This window comes from Oncorhynchus mykiss, chromosome 4 (assembly GCF_057628025.1).
Source record: "Oncorhynchus mykiss isolate SJ-2025 chromosome 4, ASM5762802v1, whole genome shotgun sequence".
In the NCBI taxonomy this organism is placed as follows: Eukaryota; Metazoa; Chordata; class Actinopteri; order Salmoniformes; family Salmonidae; genus Oncorhynchus; species Oncorhynchus mykiss.
Window position 1 is genome coordinate 11,862,932 of NC_143025.1, and position 22,748 is coordinate 11,885,679.

The following is a 22,748-nucleotide window of genomic DNA, read 5'->3' on the forward strand; positions in this document are numbered from 1 at the left end:
AGACGAATACATGCATACCTGACCGTATCATATGTCCGGAATTGACAGGTTCGCCCGTTCGCGGATGGAGCCAAGTAGTGGTGCTCGTTTCATCGCTGCCAGAAAGACAAAAACACCTGTTAGAGGCAAGAAACACTCGACAAGCGAACTCTCATTAAAGATGCAGAAAGAACGACCACATTTGTATTTCGCCGACTCACTGAACGAAAAACACTCTGCCATCTCCGCAGACACCGAAAGACCATTGCTCAGGTAAGGTGTCGCGCCCAAACGGCGCCGCCATGATCCCGTTCTGAAGTCCTATTTCGTTCACTCTCCACTACATAGTCTCCAAGGAGATCGAGCCCAATGTTTACCGCTAGGGCGAAGAGACTATTAAAGGGGAGGCCTTTCGGCCAGTCAGTTGACGGATAAATGAGTACTTTCCTCCGCCGATATAAAATAGAATGATGCATGAATTAAAGTTATTCAATTGGAAACAAAGTTACAGCGGCTTTGCATAATCTAAGGTTTTGTAAGTATGGTCTACACGTGTAGTGCAAATATGTCAATGATTTAACAGGAATTGCGACTGTAGTATTAGGGTCTACTTCCATAATATTATTTAGAAATGGCAGAATTTGCTCAAAGTATTTTTAGATGCGTTTCTTAATTTACGATTGTCCCCATAATAATCTGTGCATTGGAATCTATGCAATTAGACATCAAAGCCAGAACCAGTGCATTACAAAAATGTAATAAATACAACCGGTTAAAATGAGGCTAAAACAAGGATTAAAAGTACAAAAATTTAACTCAACCAAATGCTCTCCTCTGTCCTTGCTTCCAACTAGCAACTAACTACTGCTGCTTCCTCTATTCAATTTAATGGAGGTTGGCATCCAATAAATGTTGCATTACCGCCACCTAGACTGGTGTATACTTTGCTTGAAAATAAAACAAATACCCTACCATCTAACCCTACACACTAAAAACCTGGGGCACAACTTTGGTTTTAGAAGTGGAGGAGACAGAACCAGGTGGGTGTCTGAGGGTTCTCCCTCAGAATTTCTTTGGGCACATAAAGCTCATTTCCTACATTTCTACACAATTTACTATGACCCCTTTGTGGTCACTTTTATAGAAAAAATAATATATGTTTCAAAACATTTCACCATGAATGTGGATGCTACCATGATTATGGATAATCCTGAATTAATTGTGAATAATGAGGTGACCAAGAACCTGATGGTCACTCTGACAGAGCTCTAGAGTTCCTCTGTGGAGATGGGAGAAGCTTCCAGAAGGACAACCATCTCTGCAGCACTATACCAATCAGGCCTTTATGGTTAAGTGGCAAGACAAAAGCCACTCTTCAGTAAAAGACACGTGACAGCCCGCTTGGAGTTTGCCAAAAGGCACCTAAAGGACTCTCAGATCATGAGAAACAAGATTCTCTGGTCGGATAAAACCAAGATTGAACTCTTTGGCCTGAATGCCAAGCATCACGTCTAGAGAACCTGGCAGCATCATGCTGTGTGGATGTTTTTCAGCGGTAGAGACTAGGAGGCTAGTCAGGATCGAGGCAAAGATGAACGGAGCAAAGTACAGACCGATCCTTGATGAAAACCTGCTGCAAAGCACTCAGGACCCCAGACTGGGATGAAGGTTCACCTTCCATCAGGACAACGACCCGACGCACACAGCCAAGACAACGCAGGAGTGGCTTCAGGACAAGTCCTTGAGTGGCACAGCCAGAGCCCGGACCTGAACCCAATCTTACATCTCTGGAGATACCTGAAAATAACTGTGAGACAACACTCTCCTCATCCAACCTGACAGTGCTTGAGAGGATCTGCAGAGAAGAATAGGATAAACTTCCCAAATACAGGTGTGCCAAGCTTGTAGCATCATATCCAAGAAGACTCGGCTGTAATCGAAGCCAAAGGTGCTCAAAGTACTGAGTAAAGGGTCTGAATACATGTAAATATGATATTTCAGTTTTATTTTTAGCAAACATTTCTAAAAACCTGTTTTTGCTTTGTCATTATGGGGTATTGTGTGTAGATTGAGGGGGGGGGACTATTTAATACATTTTATAATAAGGCTGTAACCTCACAATGTGGAAAAAGTCAAGGGGTCTGAATACTTTCCGAAGGCCTTGTGTATACTGAATAAAAATATAAATGGAAAGTGTTGGTTTCATGAGCTGAAATAAAATATCCAAGAAATGCCTCATCTTTTGTGCACACATTTGTTTACATCCTTGTTAGTGAGAATTTCTCCTTTGCCAAAATAATCCATCCACCTGACAGGTGTGTCATTTCAAGAAGATGATTTAAACAGCATGATCATTACACATGATGCACCTTATGCTGGGTACAATAAAAGGCCACTCTAAAATGTGGACAACAAAATGTTGTCACAGATGTGTCAAGTTTTGAGGGAGTGTGCAATTGGCATGCTAACCGCAGGAATGTTCATCAGAGCTCTTGCCAGAGAACTGAATGTTAATTTCTCTACCATAAGCTGCCTCCAAAGTCACTTTAGAAAATTTGACAGTACTTTCACAACCGTAGAACATTTGTAACAGCCCAGGACCTCCACATCTGGCTTCTTCACCTGTAGGATCATCTGAGACCAGCCACCGGACAGCTGAAGAAACTGTGGATTTGCACAACCTAATTCCTGCACAAACTTTCAAACCGTCTCGGGGAAGCTCATGTGTGTGCTCGTCGTCCTCAACAGGATCTTGACCTGACTGCAGTTCAGCGTTGTAACCGAATTCAGTGGGAAAATGCACACCTTCAATGGCCACTGGCACACTGGAGAAATGTGCTCTTCATGGATGAATCCCGGTTTCAACTGTACCAGACCGATGTCAGACAGCGTTGTGTAGGGGCAAGCGATTTGCTGATGTCAATGTTGTGAACAGAGTGCTCCATGGTGGGGTTATGGTATGGGCAGGCATAAGCTGCATACACAATTGCATTCTATCGATGGAAATATGAATGCACAGGGATACCGTGAGGAGATCCTGAGGCCCATTGTTGCGCCATTCATCCGCCGCCATCACCTCATGTTTCAGTATGATCATGCACGGCTCCATGTCGCATGGATCTATCTGTACACATTTCCTGGAAGCTGAAAATGTCCCAGTTCCTCCATAGCCTGCATACTCACCAGACATGTCATCCACTGAGCATGTTTGGGATGCTCTGGATCGACATGTTCAAGTTCCCACCAATATTCAGTACCTTCGCACAGCCATTGAAGACAAGTGAGACAACATTCCACAGGCCACAATCAAGAAGCTGCTCAACTATTGCTGGGCGGTATACCGTAATCCGGTATTGATGTATTGACCAGTTTGGGTTTTTACTTTACCTTCTATAACAGTATTTGAAAGTTTGGTTTATTAAATGTGATATGCTGTGTTTAACGTCCATGTTATAGTTACTTTGCTACTTGAGTCATCTCTCTCTCTCTCCATGCCGCTTTCCATCTAGCCCCATCCCCTCGAATACAAGACACTTGCGTTCAGCCTGCATGGTGAATGCAACAATGTTGATGATACTTTGCTTCTCAATATAAATCCACCAACGTTCTATAATTACACTCAGTTTGTGTTTCTTACATCCGCAAACAGAAAGTTTCTTTTTTTTAGCAAGTTGGGCCCAAATCTTGTTAGCCGCTAATCCTAATCGCTAACTAGCTAATAAATGTACTGAGTCAGAGCAAACCTAATTAGCTATACAGCCTGATAATACCAGTGATGGTGTAGACTGAAATCAGCATGTTTGTGCAACAATATATTCTAAATCAGAGGAATACGCAAAGCAAGAATGTTAGCTACATGAAGTAGCTAAGAACATTCAATGTCGCCAAAGATTATAGGGTCCCCTAGGAAACACTTATCAACACTTTGGCACCAAAGTACGTTCATCTCTAGGAGACAGAACGCGTCTCCTTCCTGAGCGGTATGATGGCTGTGTGGTCCCATGGTGTTTATACTTGCGTACTATTGTTTGTACAGATGAACGTGGTACCTTCAGGTGTTTGGACATTTCTCCCAAGGATGAACCAGATTTGTGGAGGTCTACAATTTTATTTCTGAGGTCTTGGCCATCATGTCAAGCAAATAGGCACAGAGTTTAAAGGTAGGCCTTGAAATACATCCACAGGTACATCTCCAATTGACTCAAATGATGTCAATTACCCTATCAGAAGCTTCTAAAGCCATGACATCATTTTCTGGAATTTCAAAGCTGTTTAAAGGCACAGTCAATTTAGTTTATGTGAACTTCTGACCCATTAGAATTGTGATACAGTCAAATAATCCGTCTGTAAACAATTGTTGGAAAAATTACTTGTCATGCACAAAGTAGATGTCCTAACCGACTTGCCAAAACTATAGTTTGTTAACAAGAAATTTGTGGAGTGGTTGAAAAATTAGTTTTAATGACTCCAACCTAAGTGTATGTAAACTTCCGACTTCAACTGTATGTGTTGCCACCTTAGCGTCACGCACTACTCAAAAAGCAAATTCTGGTATTTTATGATTAAAAAAAATACCATCCATAACGTCCTCATTTATTTAAAAAAAAAATATTATAATAATTTCAAAATAGGATATGATATTTTGGCCATATCGCACAGCAATATGGTAAATATATAGTATTTCACATCGGTTTAGATGGTACAATAATTCTCCACACAATACAAACTGAAATTAGACCAACTATTAGAATTTTTGTAACCAAGAAATGGCAGTGATTTCTGCACAGTCCCCCTTTTTTAAATGTGTGCAACATGCAGCAATTTCTGATTGGGAAATTAGCATGCAGTTAAAGTGCACCACAAATGCAGATGGTTCAGTTTGGCATGATGGTGTTTGCAGGACACATTGTAGTCTCGTACTACTTTGGAGTTGTTCCATCCAGTCTAGTTTGACGCCTTATCTTTGGAAAACGAACAACTCTGAGGTGAATACAAAGTTTGTTGCATATTATCCGGTTCCATTCCAATAGCCTACTGCTGAAATTCCATGGTATTTCAAGGTGAGTCCCTGCTGTTCCGAGGTAGAGCAGCAGCAGTATTAGTGTTGCCTCGGGATCTCTCATTCTGGGAGAGGTCAGGTGCTGAAAGACAACATCGTGAAGGCAAAGGTTTCTCTGAGGGTAAACACACATGCCACCTGACAAGGAACATGATCAGGAAACAAGATTAACTAAGAGCTTTGTTTACCCCCTTACTGAACAGACAAATATCATGAAGGAGTGATTTGTAAACTAGTGCAACTCTAGGGACAAGGTTTTTGTAGATATCCTTAGAAATAAATCCTAAAAGAGGGGGAAAATACAGTATGTACAGCATGTATTTTTACAGTATAAAATACAATATTTATTGTACAGTATGCATTTTTACAGTATAAAATACATGTGATGAGGTAGCCTGAGTCCCAGTTGTTATTGTCATGCCATAGGAGTTGGCAAGAGAGCACAACCAGATTAGGGATTCAGGTGAGGGATCATAGATAAAAATCCCTGTGGTAGGGATAAGCTAGGATTGCTAAGAAACAGAGCAATCTATCGTTTAGCTCCTTAGGAATGGTATTCCAGGACATTATTGATTCTTGTAAATCCCTTCAAGCTTTGTAACAAAAGACAGGTGAGTATTGTCTTTCTTCTGCCTGGATTCCATTACAGGGCGTCCATCAATTAGAAAGAAAGAGAGTGTGTGTGTGTGTGTGTTTGAGAGAGAGGGTGAAAATAGTCATTTAATTAGACTAAAAGCAGCACTTGTAGAGTGAGGCTGTGCCTCCAGAACATCACACATCCAAGACAATTTAAAGCCAAGTCCATTTGTGGGCTTCATCAAATGGACCGGTCACAGTAGATAGCGTGCGCCCTTGTACCTTCTAATCACTCATTGTAGTGTCTTTTACCATGTCTGTCTGGAACTTGTTTATCGATTTAGATGGGGCAGATGGCGTGCAGTCCTTTGTTTGAAACAGTCAGTCGATTGGTTGGGCCAGAGGTCTATCACTTAAAGTATAAGGAAGTACTGTACATTTGTCAGGCAAGTATTTATCAATAGAGCACTGATGATTTACATAGTTATCGCCTGCTACATGATATGATGCCCAATAAAATCTGATCAAATCAGTAGGAAAGTATGATACAATTCTTGTGAGGCAACTTTCCAAACCAGCAGTGTTGGGGAGTAGTGAACTACATGTAGTTCAACTAGTAATTGAATTACATTTTGCAGTCAAGAGACCAGAGGTGGTGGAATGAAGTGCTCTGGTTCGGGTGTAAATTTCAGTATAACCTGAAGGTAGGGAGGGGCAGTTCTCCTTAGGCTCCGTAGGCAAGCACTATGGTCTTGTAGTGGATGTGAGCTTCGACTAGAAACCAATTGAGTGTACGGAGGAGCGGGGAGACATGGGAGAACTTGGGAAGGTTGAACACCAGATGGGCTGCGGTGTTGTGGATAAGTTGCAGGGGTTCGATGGCAGAAGCACGGAACCCAGCCAACAGAGTTGCGGTAGTCCAGACGGAATATGACGAGTGCCTGGATTAGGGCCTGCGCAGCTTCCTGTGTGAGAAAAGTTTGTTGTAGAGCATGAACCTGCAGGAACGAGTCACTGTTTTGATGTTTGCAGAGAACGACAGGATGTTGTCCAGGGTCAAGCCAGGATTCTTTGCACTCTGGGAGGGGGAGACCGTGATGGAGAGGTCTTTTCAGAATGTAATAACTTTTTTTGCTATGAAGTGGTGTAGCTAACTACTCGAACTACACACTACTGTTTTTGCAAAAAAAAAGTAAGCAATTGCCTCATTCTCCCTTGAAACAACATACTTTTTGTGTTTAATAGGCTAAATTACACATTCTGTTAACATCTGACTCCAGAGTGACCTGTTCTTGCAATGTGTAGTGTGATGTTTCAGATGCAGAAATTATAATGTATGTATCACAAAGTAGTTATCTAAAGTTACTTTGAAAAAGTAGTTAAGTAAACTATATTTTTCTGAATGGTAGCTTTAGTTTAGCTTAACATGTAGTGTATAGTAATTGGTAGCTTGGTAAACTATATTTTCAGAGTAGCTTCCCCAACACTTCAATCCAGTGCATTCAGGAAAATTTAAAGGATATGAAGCATGAGTTTTTACTCACCAAAGTAGCACACTGTGGTCAAAGACTTTAACTGAGTTGTCACATTCTGATTACCTATAACTACAAACATGATTTTTATTTTATATCAATTAACTTCTGGATATCTTCTAAACTACCCACAATGCACTATTTCTCAATGTCATATGGAGAATTTACTCTGCGTTAGCTAGCTCGAGCTGGCTAATGTTAGCCACTACCCATGCATACGAGTGTTGGCAGTGGTGAGCTACAATCCTTCAATCGTGAGGTGTGACGTATACAACCAATCAGATTCCCCACATGTGGGGGCAGTGTGATTCTGCTCGGCTGCTCCAGTCTAGGCAGCTCTGACCTCTCCTGCATCACCAGCAAGCTTGCCTCTGGCTCAAAAGGAAAGTGGAAAATCATTCCTGCTCTAATTGTTTAGTACCTTGTGTCTTCTTTGTATCTTCCATTCTCCAATTTGTTTGGTCAACTTTTTTGACCAGTTCTCCGCAAAGTAGGTTACCAGAGGTTATCAAACTTGGCTTAGTACTAGTGTGCTACAGTAGCTGACTCACTGGTATTGTGATCATTTCTATCTGCTGGAGCCTTACTCCGATCGCAGTCTTATTGTTGATTCTTCCACTCGTCTCCTTTGCCCAATGCCAATGCTTTTTATTGTGTTCTATGGGTTCCTGTCTGTGCTAGGCTAGTTTTGTGTTCTCTGACTTACTACTTAGCAATGTCCACTGTGATAGTTGGCATATATTGGTAACATTATTTTGATAACCGCTTAGATTATGTATTTGAAAAACCTTGGTTTACTTTAATGTAGCTGCAAGCTACGTGTTGCTAGCAACTGGCTGACTCATGCAGTAACGTTAGCAGGCTGGCAGTGGTGTAAAGCACTTAAGTCATGGGGTATCTGTACTTTACTATTTATATTTTTAACTACTTTTACTCCACTACATTCCTAAAGAAAATAATGTACTTTCTACTCAATACATTTTCCCTGACACCCAAAAGTGTTTGCGTTCTTAGGAAACTATGCAGTATTTTTGTTTTTTTATTGTATTTTTTCATGCACTGTTACCCCCGGAAATCTTAAGTCTTAATACATACAGCCGGAAAGAATTATTGGATATAAGAGCAACGTCAACTTACCAACATTACGACCAGGAATACAATTTTCCCGAAGCGGATCCTCTATTTGGACCACCACCCAGGACAATGGATCGAATCCCAGTAGGTGACCCAAATCAATGGCGCCGCAGAAGGAGGCAGACCTAACGTTCTTTGTTTCACAGAAACATGGCTCACTCGAGACACGCTGTCGGAGTTGGTACAGCCACCTGGTTTCTTCCTGCATCGCGCCGACAGAAACAAATATCTCTCTGGTAAGAAGGGAAGGGGGGGTATGCCTTATGATTAACGAGTCGTGGTGTGATCATGACAACATACAGGAACTCAGTTCTTTTGTTCACCTGACCTAGAATTCCTTACAATCAAATGCCGACCGCATTATCTACCAAGAGAATTCTCTTTGATTATAATCACAGCCGTGTATATACCCCCTCAAGCAGACACCTCGATGGCCCTGAAAGAACTTCATTGGACTCTATGTAAACTGGAAACCACATCCTGAGGCTGCATTTATTGTAGCTGGGGATTTTAACAAGGCTAATCTGAAAACAAGGCTCCCTAAATTTTATCAGCATATCGAATGCGCGACCCGGGCTGGCAAAAGTCTGGATCATTGCTACTCTAACTTCCTGCGACGTATGCAAAGCCCTCCCTCGCCCTCCTTTCGGCAAATCTGACCATGACTCCATTTTGTTGCTCCCAGCCTATAGACAGAAACTAAAACAGGAAATGCTCAGGTCTGTTCAACACTGGTCCGACCAATCTGATTCCACACTTCAAGATTGCTTTGATCTTGTGGACTGGGATATGTTCCGGATAGCCTCAGACAACAACATTGATGTATATGCTGATTCGGTGAGCGAGTTTATTAGCAAGTGCATCGGTGATGTTGTACCCATGGTGACTAAAACATTCCCCAACCAGAAACCGTGGATTGATGGCAGCATTCGCGCAAAACTGAAAGCGCGAACCACTGCTTTTAATCAGGGCAAGGCGACCGGAAACATGACCGAATACAAACAGGCAAGCAAACAAGCTAAGCATCAGTATATCAGACTCAGTAGCCTCAGTTTTTCTGATGACTGCCTTGCCTGGTTCACCAACTACTTTGCAGACAGAGTTCAGTGTGTCAAATCGGAGGGCATGCTGTCCGGTCCTCTGGCAGTCTCTATGGGGGTGCCACAGGGTTCAATTCTCGGGCCGACTCTTTTCTCTGTATATATCAATGATGTTGCTCTTGCTGCGGGCGATTCCCTGATCCTCCTCTACGCAGATGACACCATTCTGTATACTTCCGGCCCGTCCTTGGACACTGTGCTATCTAACCTCCAAACGAGCTTCAATGCCATACAACACTCCTTCCGTGGCCTCCAACTGCTCTTAAACGCTAGTAAAACCAAATGCATGCTTTTCAACCGTTTGCTGCCTGCACCCGCACGCCCGACTAGCATCACCACCCTGGATGGTTCCGACCTAGAATATGTGGACATCTATAAGTACCTAGGTGTCTGGCTAGACTGTAAACTCTCCTTCCAGACTCATATCAAACATCTCCAATCGAAAATCAAATCTAGAGTCGGCTTTCTATTCCGCAACAAAGCCTCCTTCACTCACGCCGCCAAACTTACCCTAGTAAAACTGACTATCCTACCGATCCTCGACTTCGGCGATGTCATCTACAAAATAGCTTCCAACACTCTACTCAGCAAACTGGATGCAGTTTATCACAGTGCCATCCGTTTTGTTACTAAAGCACCTTATACCACCCACCACTGCGACCTGTATGCTCTAGTCGGCTGGCCCTCGCTACATATTCGTCGCCAGACCCACTGGCTCCAGGTCATCTACAAGTCCATGCTAAGTAAAGCTCCGCCTTATCTCAGTTCACTGGTCACGATGGCAACACCCACCCGTAGCACGCGCTCCAGCAGGTGTATCTCACTGATCATCCCTAAAGCCAACACCTCATTTGGCCGCCTTTCGTTCCAGTTCTCTGCTGCCTGTGACTGGAACGAATTGCAAAAATCGCTGAAGTTGGAGACTTTTAACCACAATAGTTACACTACCGTTCTCTTAGTCTGAGGTCACTTAGAAATGTCCTTGTTTTCCATGAAAACATAGATGAAATTAGTTGCAAAAATTAATAGGAAATATAGTCAAGATATTTACAAGGTTATAAATAATGATTTCTTAATTGAAATAATAATTGTGTCCTTCAAACTTTTATTTTGTCAAATAATCCTCCATTTGCAGCAATTACAGCCTTGCAGACCTTTGGCATTGCAAAATGGAGTGATAGCCTTCCTTACGAATGTTCTTCTTTGTGATCAGAACACCTCAAACTTAGATTTGTCTGTCTATAACACTTTTTTCCAATCTTCCTCTGTCCAGTGTTTGTTCTTTTGCCCATTTTAATCTTTTATTTTTATTGGCCAGTCTGAGATATGGCTTTTTCTTTGCAACTCTGCCTAGAAGGCCAGCATCCCGGAGTCGCCTCCTCACTGTTGATGTTGAGACTGGTGTTTTGCGGGTACTATTTAATGAAGCTGCCAGTTGAGGACTTGTGAGGTGACTGTTTTTCAAACTTGACACTCTAATGTACTTGTCCTCTTGCTCATTTGTGCACCGAGGCCTCCCGCTCCTCTTTCTATTCTGGTTAGAACCAGTTTGCGCTGTTCTGTGAAGGGAGTAGTACACAACGTTGCACGAGATCTTTAGTTTCTTGCCAATTTCTTGCATGGAATAGCCTTCTTTTCTCAGAACAAGAATAGAGTGACAAGTTTCAGAAGAAAGTTCTTTGTTTCTGGCCATTTTGAGTCTAATCGAACCCACAAAAATGCTGATGCTCCAGATACTCATCTAGTCTAAAGAAGGCTAGTTTTATTGCTTCTTTATTCAGAACAACAGTTTTCAGCTGTGCTAACAATTGCAAAACGGTTTATAATGATCAATTAGCCCTTTAAAATGATAAACTTGGATTAGCTAACACAACGGCCTCTGTACGCATATGTAGATTTTCCATAAAATCAGTCGTTTCCAGCTTCAATAGTCATTTACAAGATTAACAATATCTACACTGTATTTCTGATCAATTAAATATTTTAATGGACAAAAAATTAGCTTTTCACAAACAAGGACATTTCTAAGTGACCCCAAACTTTTGAACGGTAGTGTATATAGGATGAGCAATGACTAGAATATGTTATATACATATAAAGTGGGTAAAACGGTATGTTAACAGAGCCTCCCGAGTACTGCAGCGGTCTAAGGAACTGCATCGCAGTGTTGCGGCGTCACTACAACCTGGGGTTTGATCCCAGGCTGTGTCACAACCGGCCGTCACGAGATTCCCATAGAGCGGTGCTCAATTGGCCCAACGTCGTCCGGGTTAGGGGAGGGTTTGGCTGGGAGGACTTTTTAATAGTCTGATGGCCTAGAGATGGAAGCCGTTTCAGTCTCTCGGCCCCAGCTTTGATGGACCTGTACTCTTCCTTCTAGATGCTAGCGGGGTGAATAAGCCACGGCTCAGGTGGCTGAGATCCTTGATGATATTTTAGGCCTTCCTGTGATACCGCGTGCTGTAGATGTCCTGGAGGGCAGGCAGTGTGCTTTGATGCTTTGGGCGCACCACCCTCTAGAAAGCCCTGCTGTTGCAGACGGTGCAGTTTCCATACCAGGCGGTGATACAGCCCGACGCTCTCAGGGGAAGCTTGTTACCTGCTAAAGTAATCCAGAACTAATCCGCTACTAATCCAGCCACTGTTTGTTTAATGAAACTTCAGTCTGCCATTGCTTGGACAAGCTTCAACATGGACCTCCCTTAGAGACAGGATCCAAATAGTGTGTGTGTGTGTGACCAAAAAATGGAAGAAAATGTGAGCATGCGAGAAAGAGACGAGCAGAATAAATAATGTGATGGAGACAGACTGACCCGTTTGGTATACATGGATTCTCTATTGTTTAATCCTTTATTCCCCCCCATCTTGGTAGGAGACAGTGATGTCTGGGGGCATTAGCCCACCTCCACAACTTCGCATCAACAAAACCGTTGGCAGTATTTATTTTGAGATGCTCGGAAGGTAAAGCATTTCAGAGAATTTAACAGCCATACAAACATGCTCGCGCACACACTTTCGGGACAAATTTCCCTATTGTCTCTTATGTAAATGTAGTGTGAATAATGCATGCACTTGCAACTTACGTAACAGTGAAATCTCCAAGCAGCCCTGAAGGAACCTTTTCCTGTCTTGTGCATCACAATACATATATACAGTGCGTACCACATTACTAACTTACTAACACATAGTTTGATGCTAAACGTTATCTCTAGAAAACAACACCATCTCGCCAATTGTTTTAAATAAAAACTCTTACGTTCTGGCCATTAGCAAAGACCTAGGGGACATTACTGCTATGTACTTCTTTATCGCTTCACTTGTTGGATTGAAAGTGAAGCAACCCCTTTGTGTTACTCGGGCCCCCTCTGCTGGCTGTTATGTCATGCCAGTCACTCTGTACATGATGTACAGTAAATGCTGGGTTACGGTGTAAGGTGAAGTTGCCCCTAACATTTTCAGCCAACTTACAAGCAAATACTTTAATGAATTGGTTACAAATCAACTTGCAAGGTTGCTAGCCAACTAACGGTAGCCCTACCAGCCTGCTAACGTTATGTTAGCACTGCATGAGTCAGCCAGTTGCTATCAACACCTAGCTTACAGCTACTTTAAACTAAACCAAAGCCTTGGAAATACAGAACGCCATCGAACCAGTTATCAAAGATTGTTGTTTGTCAACTGGAGACTAGCTAGAAAACTAACACAACTAAAAACAACCGCAGATCAAAGCAAAGAAAGAGCAGAGACTTACAAATTGATGGCTGGGGCCCATCTGATGATAAAACGTATAAGTTAATAGGAATATGACATTTAGACATTTAGATTGAAAAACATCTATCGTACATGTAAGATTTCCATACTGGTTGATGGCATAACTCGGTCTTCTCTCGAATGATCCATTGATCATACTAGACCCTTTTCGTAGGGTCTAGCACATTTTTCCTATTTGTCTGCCTCTTTAGTCCAGGGTGCATTGCATGGTGATGTGGCCAGAGATATTATAGAAAGGAGATGGGAATCCAATGACAAAGTGGGTCCGGCGCCGACAGATCGCAGCCTCGCTTCGCGTTCTTAGGAAACTATGCAGTATTTTTGTATTTTTTTTATGTGTTATTTCTTACATTGTTACCCCAGGAAATCTTAGGTTTTATTACATACAGTCGGGAGGAACTATTGGATATAAGAGCAACATCAACTTACCAACATTACGACCAGGAATACGACTTTCCCGAAGCGTATCTTCTGTTTGGCCCACCACCCAGGACAATGGATTGGATCGGGGCCGGCGACCCAAAACAATGGTGCCGCAGAAGGGGCAGACGGAGAGGTCTTCTGGTCAGGCTCCGTAGACGGGCACATCGCGCAACGCTCCCGCGCATACTACTCGCCAATGTCCAGTCTCTTGACAACCAGGTAGATGAAATTCGAGCAAGGGTTGCCTTACAGAGAGACATCAGAGACTGTAATATTCTTTGTTTCACAGAAACATGGCTCACTCGAGATGCTATCGGAGTCGGTACAGCCACCTGGTTTCTTCAAGCATCGTGCCGACAAACCAGCATATCTCTGGTAAGAAGAAGGGCGGGGGTGTATGCGTTATGATTAACGAGACGTGGTGTGATCCTAACAACATACAGGAACTCAAGTCCTTTTCTTCACCTGACTTAGAATTCATCACAATCAAATGCCGACCGCATTATCTACCAAGAGAATTCTCTTAATCATAATCACAGTCGTGTATATTCCCCCCAAGCAGACACCTCGATGGCCCTGAATGAACTTCATTGGGCTCTATGTAAACTGGAAACCATATCCTGAGGCTGCATTTTTTGTAGCTGGGATTTTAACAAGGCTAATCTGAAAACAAGGCTCCCTAAATTTTATCAGCATATCGAATGCGCGACCCGGGCTGGCAAAAGTCTGGATCATTGCTACTCTAACTTCCGCGATGCATATAAGGCCCTCCCCCGCCCTCCTTTTGGAAAATCTGACCATGACTCCATTTTGTTGCTCCCAGCAGAAACTAAAGCAGGAAGCACCCATGCTCAGGTCTGTTCAACGCTGGTCCGACCAATCTGATTCCACGCTTCAAGATTGCTTTGGTCACGTGGACTGGGATATGTTCCGCATAGCGTCGAACAACAACATTGATGTATACGCTGATTTGGTGAGTGCTACGGGGCGGTAGTCGTTTAGCTCCGTTACCTTAGCTATCTTGGGAACAGGAACAATGGTGGTCCTCTTGAAGCATGTGGGAACAGCAGACTGGGATAGGGATTGATTTGAATATGTCCGTAAACACGCCGGGCAGCTGGTCTGCGCATGCTCCGAGGACGAGGCTAGGGATGCCATCTGGGCCTGCAGCCTTGCGAGGGTTAACATGTTTAAATGTTTTACTCACGTCGGCTGCGGTGAAGGAGAGTCCGCAGGTTTTGGTAGCAGGCCGTGTCAGTGGCACTGTATTGTCCTCAAAGCGAGCAAAGAAGTTATTTAGTCTGTCTGGGAGCAAGATATCCTGGTCCGCGACGGGGCTGGTTTTCTTTTTGTAATCCGTTATTGAATGTAGACCCTGCCACATTCCTCAGTTCCTTGCCTTTGTTCAACCATTTGACCTGGCTTATCAACCCTTACATCAAAGTATTTATTTTAGAAATGTGGGTAAAGCTATCCCTTAATATCCCCCCTAGCAGTTAAGAGCGTTGGACCAGTAACTGATAGGTTGCTGGTTCGAATCCCTGAGCCATCAAGGTGGAATCTGCCATTCTGCCTTTGAGCAAGGCAGTTAACCCCTAACAACTGCTCCCTGGGCAGCAAAGCTGTGGCTGGTAAAAAAAATAGACATCTTACCCGCCAATGCCAGAATCTTACCGCATTTGGTGGGTGGCAGATGTTAATTTTAAGCCCTCCATAGGACTGTGGACACACCAAGCGACACGACAAAGCTTGAGCAGTAGCCGGGTCTTGCCAGGCACATGAAGGAGACTGTGATCCAGAGGGCTCAGTGGTCCAGACAGAATGGGGCCAAGACAGTCGATAGTCCAAGAGTATCTATGTCTGCGGGATACTTCAGTCATGGTGGGTAAATGTATTTATTTTTTATAAAACATTAGATTTCAAATGTATTAGATTTTCAGTGATTTCCTAGCCTGGCTGACAGGACCCACGTGACTCACAGTGCAGGGAGAGCTGTGACCACACTGGTCTGGAAAGGAGGCTGATTGTGAATGCAATATTCGCTAATAAAATTGTTGCGACAGGGTTTGATTGGTTCTCACAAATGTTTTTGAGACATTGTTTGGATTTGAAAATCCAACCATTGTAATAGAAAGGGGCGGCGCTGTAGGTGTTCGAGTGTGAAAGACACCGAGGAGAGCCAACCAGTTAAAGCATAGCCCACTTCATTAGCAACACATTGTGCTGACAACATCGAAGAGCCGTTCCAGATTGAGGTCAGAAAGGCTTTGAGAGTTAGGTGTTAAACTGTTAGCCAGATTAATGATTAACTGCAATGGAAAAGATGTTTGTCTGGATACAACATAACAGAATCTTAAGTCATTTGCGGCAGTCTCACAATGCTTAGAAACAGCATTGGCTGTGGATACGGGGGGAAGATGTGGATCTTAGCAAGTGGAATACATTTTTGTGGATATGTATGTAAATGTTGTCATTTTATGTCAATGTATGCTTTTGTTTGTACAAGCAAAATATTACAAAGAAAGTAATTGTCTGCTTTACTACGGATTGTTCAGGACTTCTACATTTTAAACCCGGACTGCTCTGGGAAACTTGGTCTTCAAGGACAAACTTTGTTTTGCAGGCCCAAGGTCTTCTCTTGGAAGTGCAGGTAAAGTTAGAAATGACCCTGCTGGTGGTACCTCAGATACTCATTCAGTTTTAACCTGAAACAATCAAGTTATTCTTCTCTCCAGATACACAAGGTGACATCTTTTTAACATTTCTACCAATGGGCCTCCCAACACCAGTCTACAGGATAGGCAGGTAGACATTCCGTCCCAGCTTCAATGAGACCAGAAAGTCCTTCATTGACTTGCAGCCTGTACATTTACAGTGGATTGGCATTGGGAGATTGATGGGGAAATTAGATGGCATTTTGTAAACCTTGAATGAAGGGAACAGCATTCCAAAATCTGTTACACGTAACTGCACACTCCAAGACATTAGGTAGGTTTCCATCCAATCTGCAACATATTTTCATGTCAATATTAAAAAATCTGCATAACACTATGAGCATTTTCCCGCCAGAGATGTTTCCAACAAACTGACTTTTTGTGGATTAAAGGCTGTGCGTGATGACGTAGTGCACATAAACATAACTTTTGCAGTGAAATTCCCATGTGCCAAATAAGAAAATGTAAGTAAAATGGGTTTCCATCGCATTTTCAATTCTGCTGATGGTTTTGTTATAACTTGCATTATATAGAAAATGTGCCCACTCTGGTCTTGTCACATGCACTCTAGCCAACAGCTAGCTGTTACACCCTGACCTTATCTTTGTTTTCTTTATTATTTGGTTAGGTCAGGGTGTGACACGGGTGGTTGGTTTAGTTTTTGTATTGTCTCTGGGTTTTTGTATGTCTAGCGGTTTATCTAGTCTAAGTGTTTATATGTCTATGGTTGCTTAGGTTGGTTCTAAATCAGAGGCAGCTGTTTATCGTTGTCTCTAATTGGGGACCATATTTAGGTAGCCATATTCCTTGGGTATTTTGTGGGTTGTTATTCTGTGTTTAGTTTCCCGTTCTGCACTAGCCATATAGCTTCACGGTTAATTTTGTATAGTTTTGTTCAGTGTTCTCTCTTTCATTAAAGAGTTATGTACGCTTACCACGCTGCGCCTTGGTCTCCTCTATACGACGAACGTGACACTAGCAGATACAGTGCAGGTAGGCTACCTACATTATGAGATTATAATGGATAAGAACAATATTTGTCAAACTGCAGCCAAGCATCAATCATAATGTCACCAGAATAATTTATTGGAAAGCAGCATCAAGCTCATCACCTTGAAGTTCATCATCATTTATTTAATCTGTAGTCTAATAAACTGCACGCTTTCCTGAGTCGTAGTGGGAAGACCACACAACATGTGATCACATGACTCCCAAGTTTACTTCGATATGATGGTTATTATATCAATATTTGCACATAAAGGAGTTTCCACCTCCATTTCTCCACCTCCACAAAAAGATCCCACCATGCCGATCGAACAAATTGTAAGCATTTATAAAATTGTACCGGCATTTAGTGTTACCATCAGCCTGGTCGTGATTTCATGCGTAATTCATCCACATGAAATGGTTGGATGGAAACGTGGTTAGTGTTGTGTAAATGAACCTATGAGCCCCAGCCCCAAATAAATGGAAGATGTAAGCATCAAACAGGGATTGGGTGTTGATTCATGTAAATGGCTATAAAATATACAAAATAAATTGTATGTGATGGCATTGTCAGTGTGCCTCCAGGCTTTGCATAAGTCCTCATTCTACAATCAAACGATTTCTCTTAACAGGTTGGGACCAACATGGCTGAGTACCTGCACCAGGCGGAGGTGACGAGACACCACCCATTTGTGTTGGCTCTTGGAGAATGCTGACATTTTGTTTACAGTAATTAGTGGACAGGCATTGGAGCAAGGTACACTGCTTGGGGCACTGGATGTGTGATTCAAGTCCTATTATGTGTTTTGATATCAACTTTCCCACTGTGCCCCAGCATGGGAACTCCTAAAGACCACAGTGTATCAGCTGCCAGGAATATAATTTTTCACTGAACAATAGTGGATAAGTATCTGCTCTTGTATGTACTGTGAGAAGTGACCGGAGGAAGCCCCCCCCCCCCTCCCGGCTGATGTCTTCCTGTGAATTAATAGATCAATCGATGGATGAGCCATAAGTGTCTCATTCCAAAGCTAATATGCTCTTAAGGCACTTTGTATCTCTGTTAAATTGACTTTTAGTTAGTTTTTTAATGCATTTGTGCCAGCTTTTTGCTACGGTATGGTATGTGGCTCATTTGCCTTTAGTTCAACTACTGAAGTGTGTTCTGGTACACTTTCGTTCAAACACAACAATTGATTTGAAAAACAAATGTTACATTATGGGGATTGTAAAAGTGCATTTATGAAATACAGTTATTAAGTAATGAGTCATTAGTCCATGTCTTTAGTAGAGTGACCTTCAAATGTTTTGTGTAAAAATGTTTTAACTCGACCCAAATGTAGACCATTATTGTATGGCAAAACAGCATGGTGTGTGCTCTCACCTAAGATGGCTGACGTGTGTCAGTGAGTGTGAATATCTATTGATTGGCACTGTCTGAGACAGACCTGTGTTAGTACCATTTTGAGACTGTGTCACACACACGCTTTGTTTTCTCAGATTGCAATCAATTTCAACAATGTGAAATGTCAGAATAATAGTAGAGAATTTGTATTTCATCTTTCATTACATTCCCTGTGGGTCAGAAGTTTACATACACTCAATTAGTATTTGGTAGCATTGCCTTTCAATTGTTTAACTTGGGTCAAACATTTCGGGTAGCCGTCCACAAGCTTCCCACAATAAGTTGGGTGAATTTTGACCCATTCCTCCTGACAGAGCTGGTGTAACTGAGTCAGGTTTGTAGGCCTCCTTGCTCGCACACGCTTTTTCAGTTCTGCCCACACATTTTCTATAGGATTGAGGTCAGGGCTTTGTAATGGCCACTCCATTACCTTGACTTTGTTGTCCTTAAGCCATTTTGCCACAACTTTGGAAGTATGCTTGGGGTCATTGTCCATTTGGAAGACCCATTTGCTACCAAGCTATAACTGATGTCTTAAGATGTTGCTTCAATATATCCACAAAATTTTCCGTCCTCATGATGCCATCTATTTTGTGAAGTTCACCAGTCCCTCCTGCAGCAAAGCACCCCCAAAACATGATGCTGCCACCCCTGCGCTTCACGGTTGGGATGGTGTTCTTTGGCTTGTAAGCCTCTCCCCTTTTCCTCCAAACATAACAATGGTCATTATGGCCAAACAGTTCTATTTTTGTTTCATCAGACCAGAGGACATTTCTCCAAAAAGTATGATCTTTGTCCCCATGTGCAGTTCCAAACCGTAGTCTGCCGTTTTGGAGCAGTGGCTTCTTCCTTGCTGAGCGGCCTTTCAGGTTATGTCGATATAGGGACTCATTTTACTGTGGATATTGATACTTTTGTACCTGTTTCCTCCAGCATCTTCACAAGGTCCTTTGCTGTTGTTCTGGGATTGATTTGCTCTTTTTGCACCAAAATACGTTCATCTCTAGGGGACAGAATGCATCTCCTTCCTGAGCGGAATGAAGGCTGCATGGTCCCATGGTGTTTATACTTGCGTACTATTGTTTGTACAGATGAACGTGGTACCTTCAGGTGTTTGGAAATTTCTCCCAAGGATGAACCAGACTTGTGGAGGTCTACAATTTTATTTTCTGAGGTCTTTGCTGATTTATTTTTATTTTTCCCATGATGTCAAGCAAAGAGGCACTGAGTTTGAAGGTAGGCCTTGAAATACTTCCACAGGTACACATCCAATTGACTCAAATGAAGCTTCTAAAGCCATGAGATAATTTTCTGACATTTTCCAAGCTTTTTAAAGGCACAGTCAACTCAGTGTATGTAAACTTCTGACTCACTGGAATTGTGATACAGTGAATTATAAGTGAAATAATCTGCCTGTAAACAATTGTTGGAAAAATGACTTGTCATGCACAAAGTAGATGTCCTAGCCGACTTTCCAAAACTATAGTTTTTTAACAAGAAATGTGTTGAGTGGTTGAAAAACATGTAAACTTCCGACTTCAACTGTATTTAGACAATAGGGCTTTGTTCAATGTGTTATTTAAATGTTTTATATATTCATGTACATTCTCTGACGTGATGTATGTTCTGAAATGCAGTCAATAAAAATATATCTTTTAAATTCAACATTGTGTGTGGGCGGGATGGTAGTGAAGGCAAAAATATGCAAGAAAATGTTAAATTAGGACGACACTGAAAATAAGCCAAGGATTACATAACCCAGTAATATAGTATAATTTACCCAGCAGTTGGGTCAAGCACACAACCCAAGATGCTGGATAAGAATCAAAACCCAACCTCACTGGGTTCAATTAACCCAATGCTGTTTGTCCAACAGAGACCCAGTGCTGGGTTGTCGAAATGACCCAAATTGGGTTATTTTTAACCCAGCATTTTTTTTGAGTAACAAATCAATTTTGAAAAATAATATTATTAGGCATAACTCAAAATAGATTTTTTCAGTTTGTGAATGCATTCAATAAGCTTTGGATGAAGGACTTCCACAGGGCTGCCATTTCCAAAGTTCCTTCAAAAAGGCAATAGTTCTGAACTGGGTTTGATTTGGTTTTTGTTGTTTGAATTATTACAATTGTTTTAATGACCTTTTCAAACCTCCATTGGTTAGTCTATTTCTCAGTTATCACTTGGCTCATGTAAATAATGATGTAGATGTCCCGTTAAACATCCTAAGGTCAACATGTCCATACTGTTCACATTTCTCATGTAAATGCTGTAGCTACATAAAAATATTTCAATAATTTATTTGGGAAATATCTAAACTCCTTTGCAAGTGAAAATATGAGCTAGCGGCAAATTGGCCAAAGGTTTGTCACAACTGTTTGCCAGAAACCTGTTTTTGTCGGTAAGGGACGTATAACACCCCAACCAGAAACCTGTTTTTGCTTTGTCATTATGGGGTATTTTGTGTAGATTTTTTAAATGTAAGCCATTTTAGAATAAGGCTGTAACGTAACAAAATGTGTAAAAAGTCAAGGGGTCTGAATACTTTCCCAATGGACTGTATATATCCAAAATCAAACCTTGTGGAATGCCACATGTGATGTGTGTTTTCTCTGAGTTACGTTCACCAAGGGTGACAAGCTCTCGGCTGGTTAAATACTGGACCGGAGAGGCCAACCCACCCCTCCAGACTGTTCAGAAGAACATCATTATTAACAGTGTCGAATGCAGCACTTAAATACAAAAGTACATGGACAGAGAGCTGTTTGGTATCTGTGTTGGCTCTAATACAGTTGGCACTTAATCATTTATATGTTTTAAAAACCAATTTCTCCAGAATTTTACTTAAGAATGGAAAGTTGGAGATTGTCCAAACCATTTTTAATATTTGAAGAATTTTGATCACTTTTCTTCAGAAGGGGTTTCACCATAGAAGTTGTTAGTGCAGTGGGGTAAGTGCCTGTGAACAGGGAGTGATTAACAATAACTTGCACTTCAGATATTTAACTAAAAACTCTCTTGAAGAAGGTGGTTGGGATAGGATCGAGAAGGCAGGTAGAAGGCTTAAGTTGTGATATCACTTTCCTGAGCATGTCTGTGTCAACCAAGTCAAATAAATCCATAGTGCCTTTGCATGGTAGGCTAGAGCACATATCATCCAACTTCTCATCAGGTCTTGCTAGACTGATACCCAGCCTAATGTTTTATCTCTGAAATTTTCCGCAAACTCATCACATTTAGATGTGGAGGAAAGTTCACATAGGTTTGCCGGGGTAGGATTTATCAGGCCATCATTGGTCGAGAATAATTATTTGGATTATTAGTGATCAAGTTACAAAAATGAGCCCATCTGGCATTTCTAATTGCCTTGTTATATATGCCAAGTTGCTCTCTCAGAATATCATAATGGACCCTGCAACTGACTTTCTCCCCTTCCTCTCTGCCTCTCTGCAATTTCTCTTTAATTGATTAGTTTACTCACTCATCCGCATCCTCACTCTGTTTGGATGTGGCCTTTTTCAACTTTACTGGAGCTATGGCATCAATGGTTGCCCTTAATTTGCTATTAAAAGTTAACTCGACTAAATCATCGCAAGAGGAAGGCAGATAAGGTGACGGAGTACTGTTCATACGCTCAATAAAATCTGTAGCAACTTCAGAGGTCAGATATCATTTCTTAATAATGTGTTCAGTATTACACAGTGCTATGGGCAACAAGGTAGTGACAAATACACAGTGGTGTTCAAATAACGCAACATCAACAATAGAGAAAATGCCAATAGAAAACCCCTTGGTAATAATCAGGACCAGAGTATGGCTGCGGTTATGGGTGGGCCCAGCAACATGTTGGATAAAGTCCATAGAGCTCAAAAGATACAGAAATTCTATGACCTCTTTGTCCACATGAATATTAAAATCACCCAGCACAATGATTTTTTATCATTCTTCTCAAGGACAATAGTTCAGAGAAATCAGTATATAAAGTGGTGGCTGACATTTAAACAGTATAGCATGATGCTCAAAAGATCCAAAGTTGCCAAATTACAGCTGAGAGCATTAGTAAAAATA

At 41.9% G+C, this 22,748-nt stretch overlaps 1 protein-coding gene and 1 long non-coding RNA gene across 8 annotated transcripts in view; one reads left to right on the top strand and one right to left on the bottom strand.

The window, feature by feature from the left end:
* The window catches only part of LOC110521287 (pleckstrin homology domain-containing family A member 7), a 182,240-nt gene extending 181,379 nt beyond the window's left edge, over nt 1–861 (bottom strand). For 5 of the 7 annotated variants that reach the window (XM_021598747.3, XM_021598745.3, XM_090231111.1 and 2 more), the window contains exons 1-2: nt 201–861; nt 19–95 (exon numbers count right to left, since the gene is read on the bottom strand). In XM_021598747.3, coding sequence (XP_021454422.3) covers nt 19–95; nt 201–283 — 160 coding nt within the window. In that variant the 5' untranslated portion in view covers nt 284–861. The remainder of the gene's footprint in view (nt 1–18; nt 96–200) is intronic. The other 2 variants (XM_090231120.1, XM_090231116.1) reach the window with 2 other exon arrangements.
* On the top strand, nt 49–20,345 carry LOC118945823 (uncharacterized). The gene is made up of 2 exons (XR_005040983.2): nt 49–252; nt 17,908–20,345. It is a non-coding gene; the product is annotated as an uncharacterized LOC118945823 (long non-coding RNA).
* Nucleotides 20,346–22,748: the final 2,403 nt, after the last annotated feature.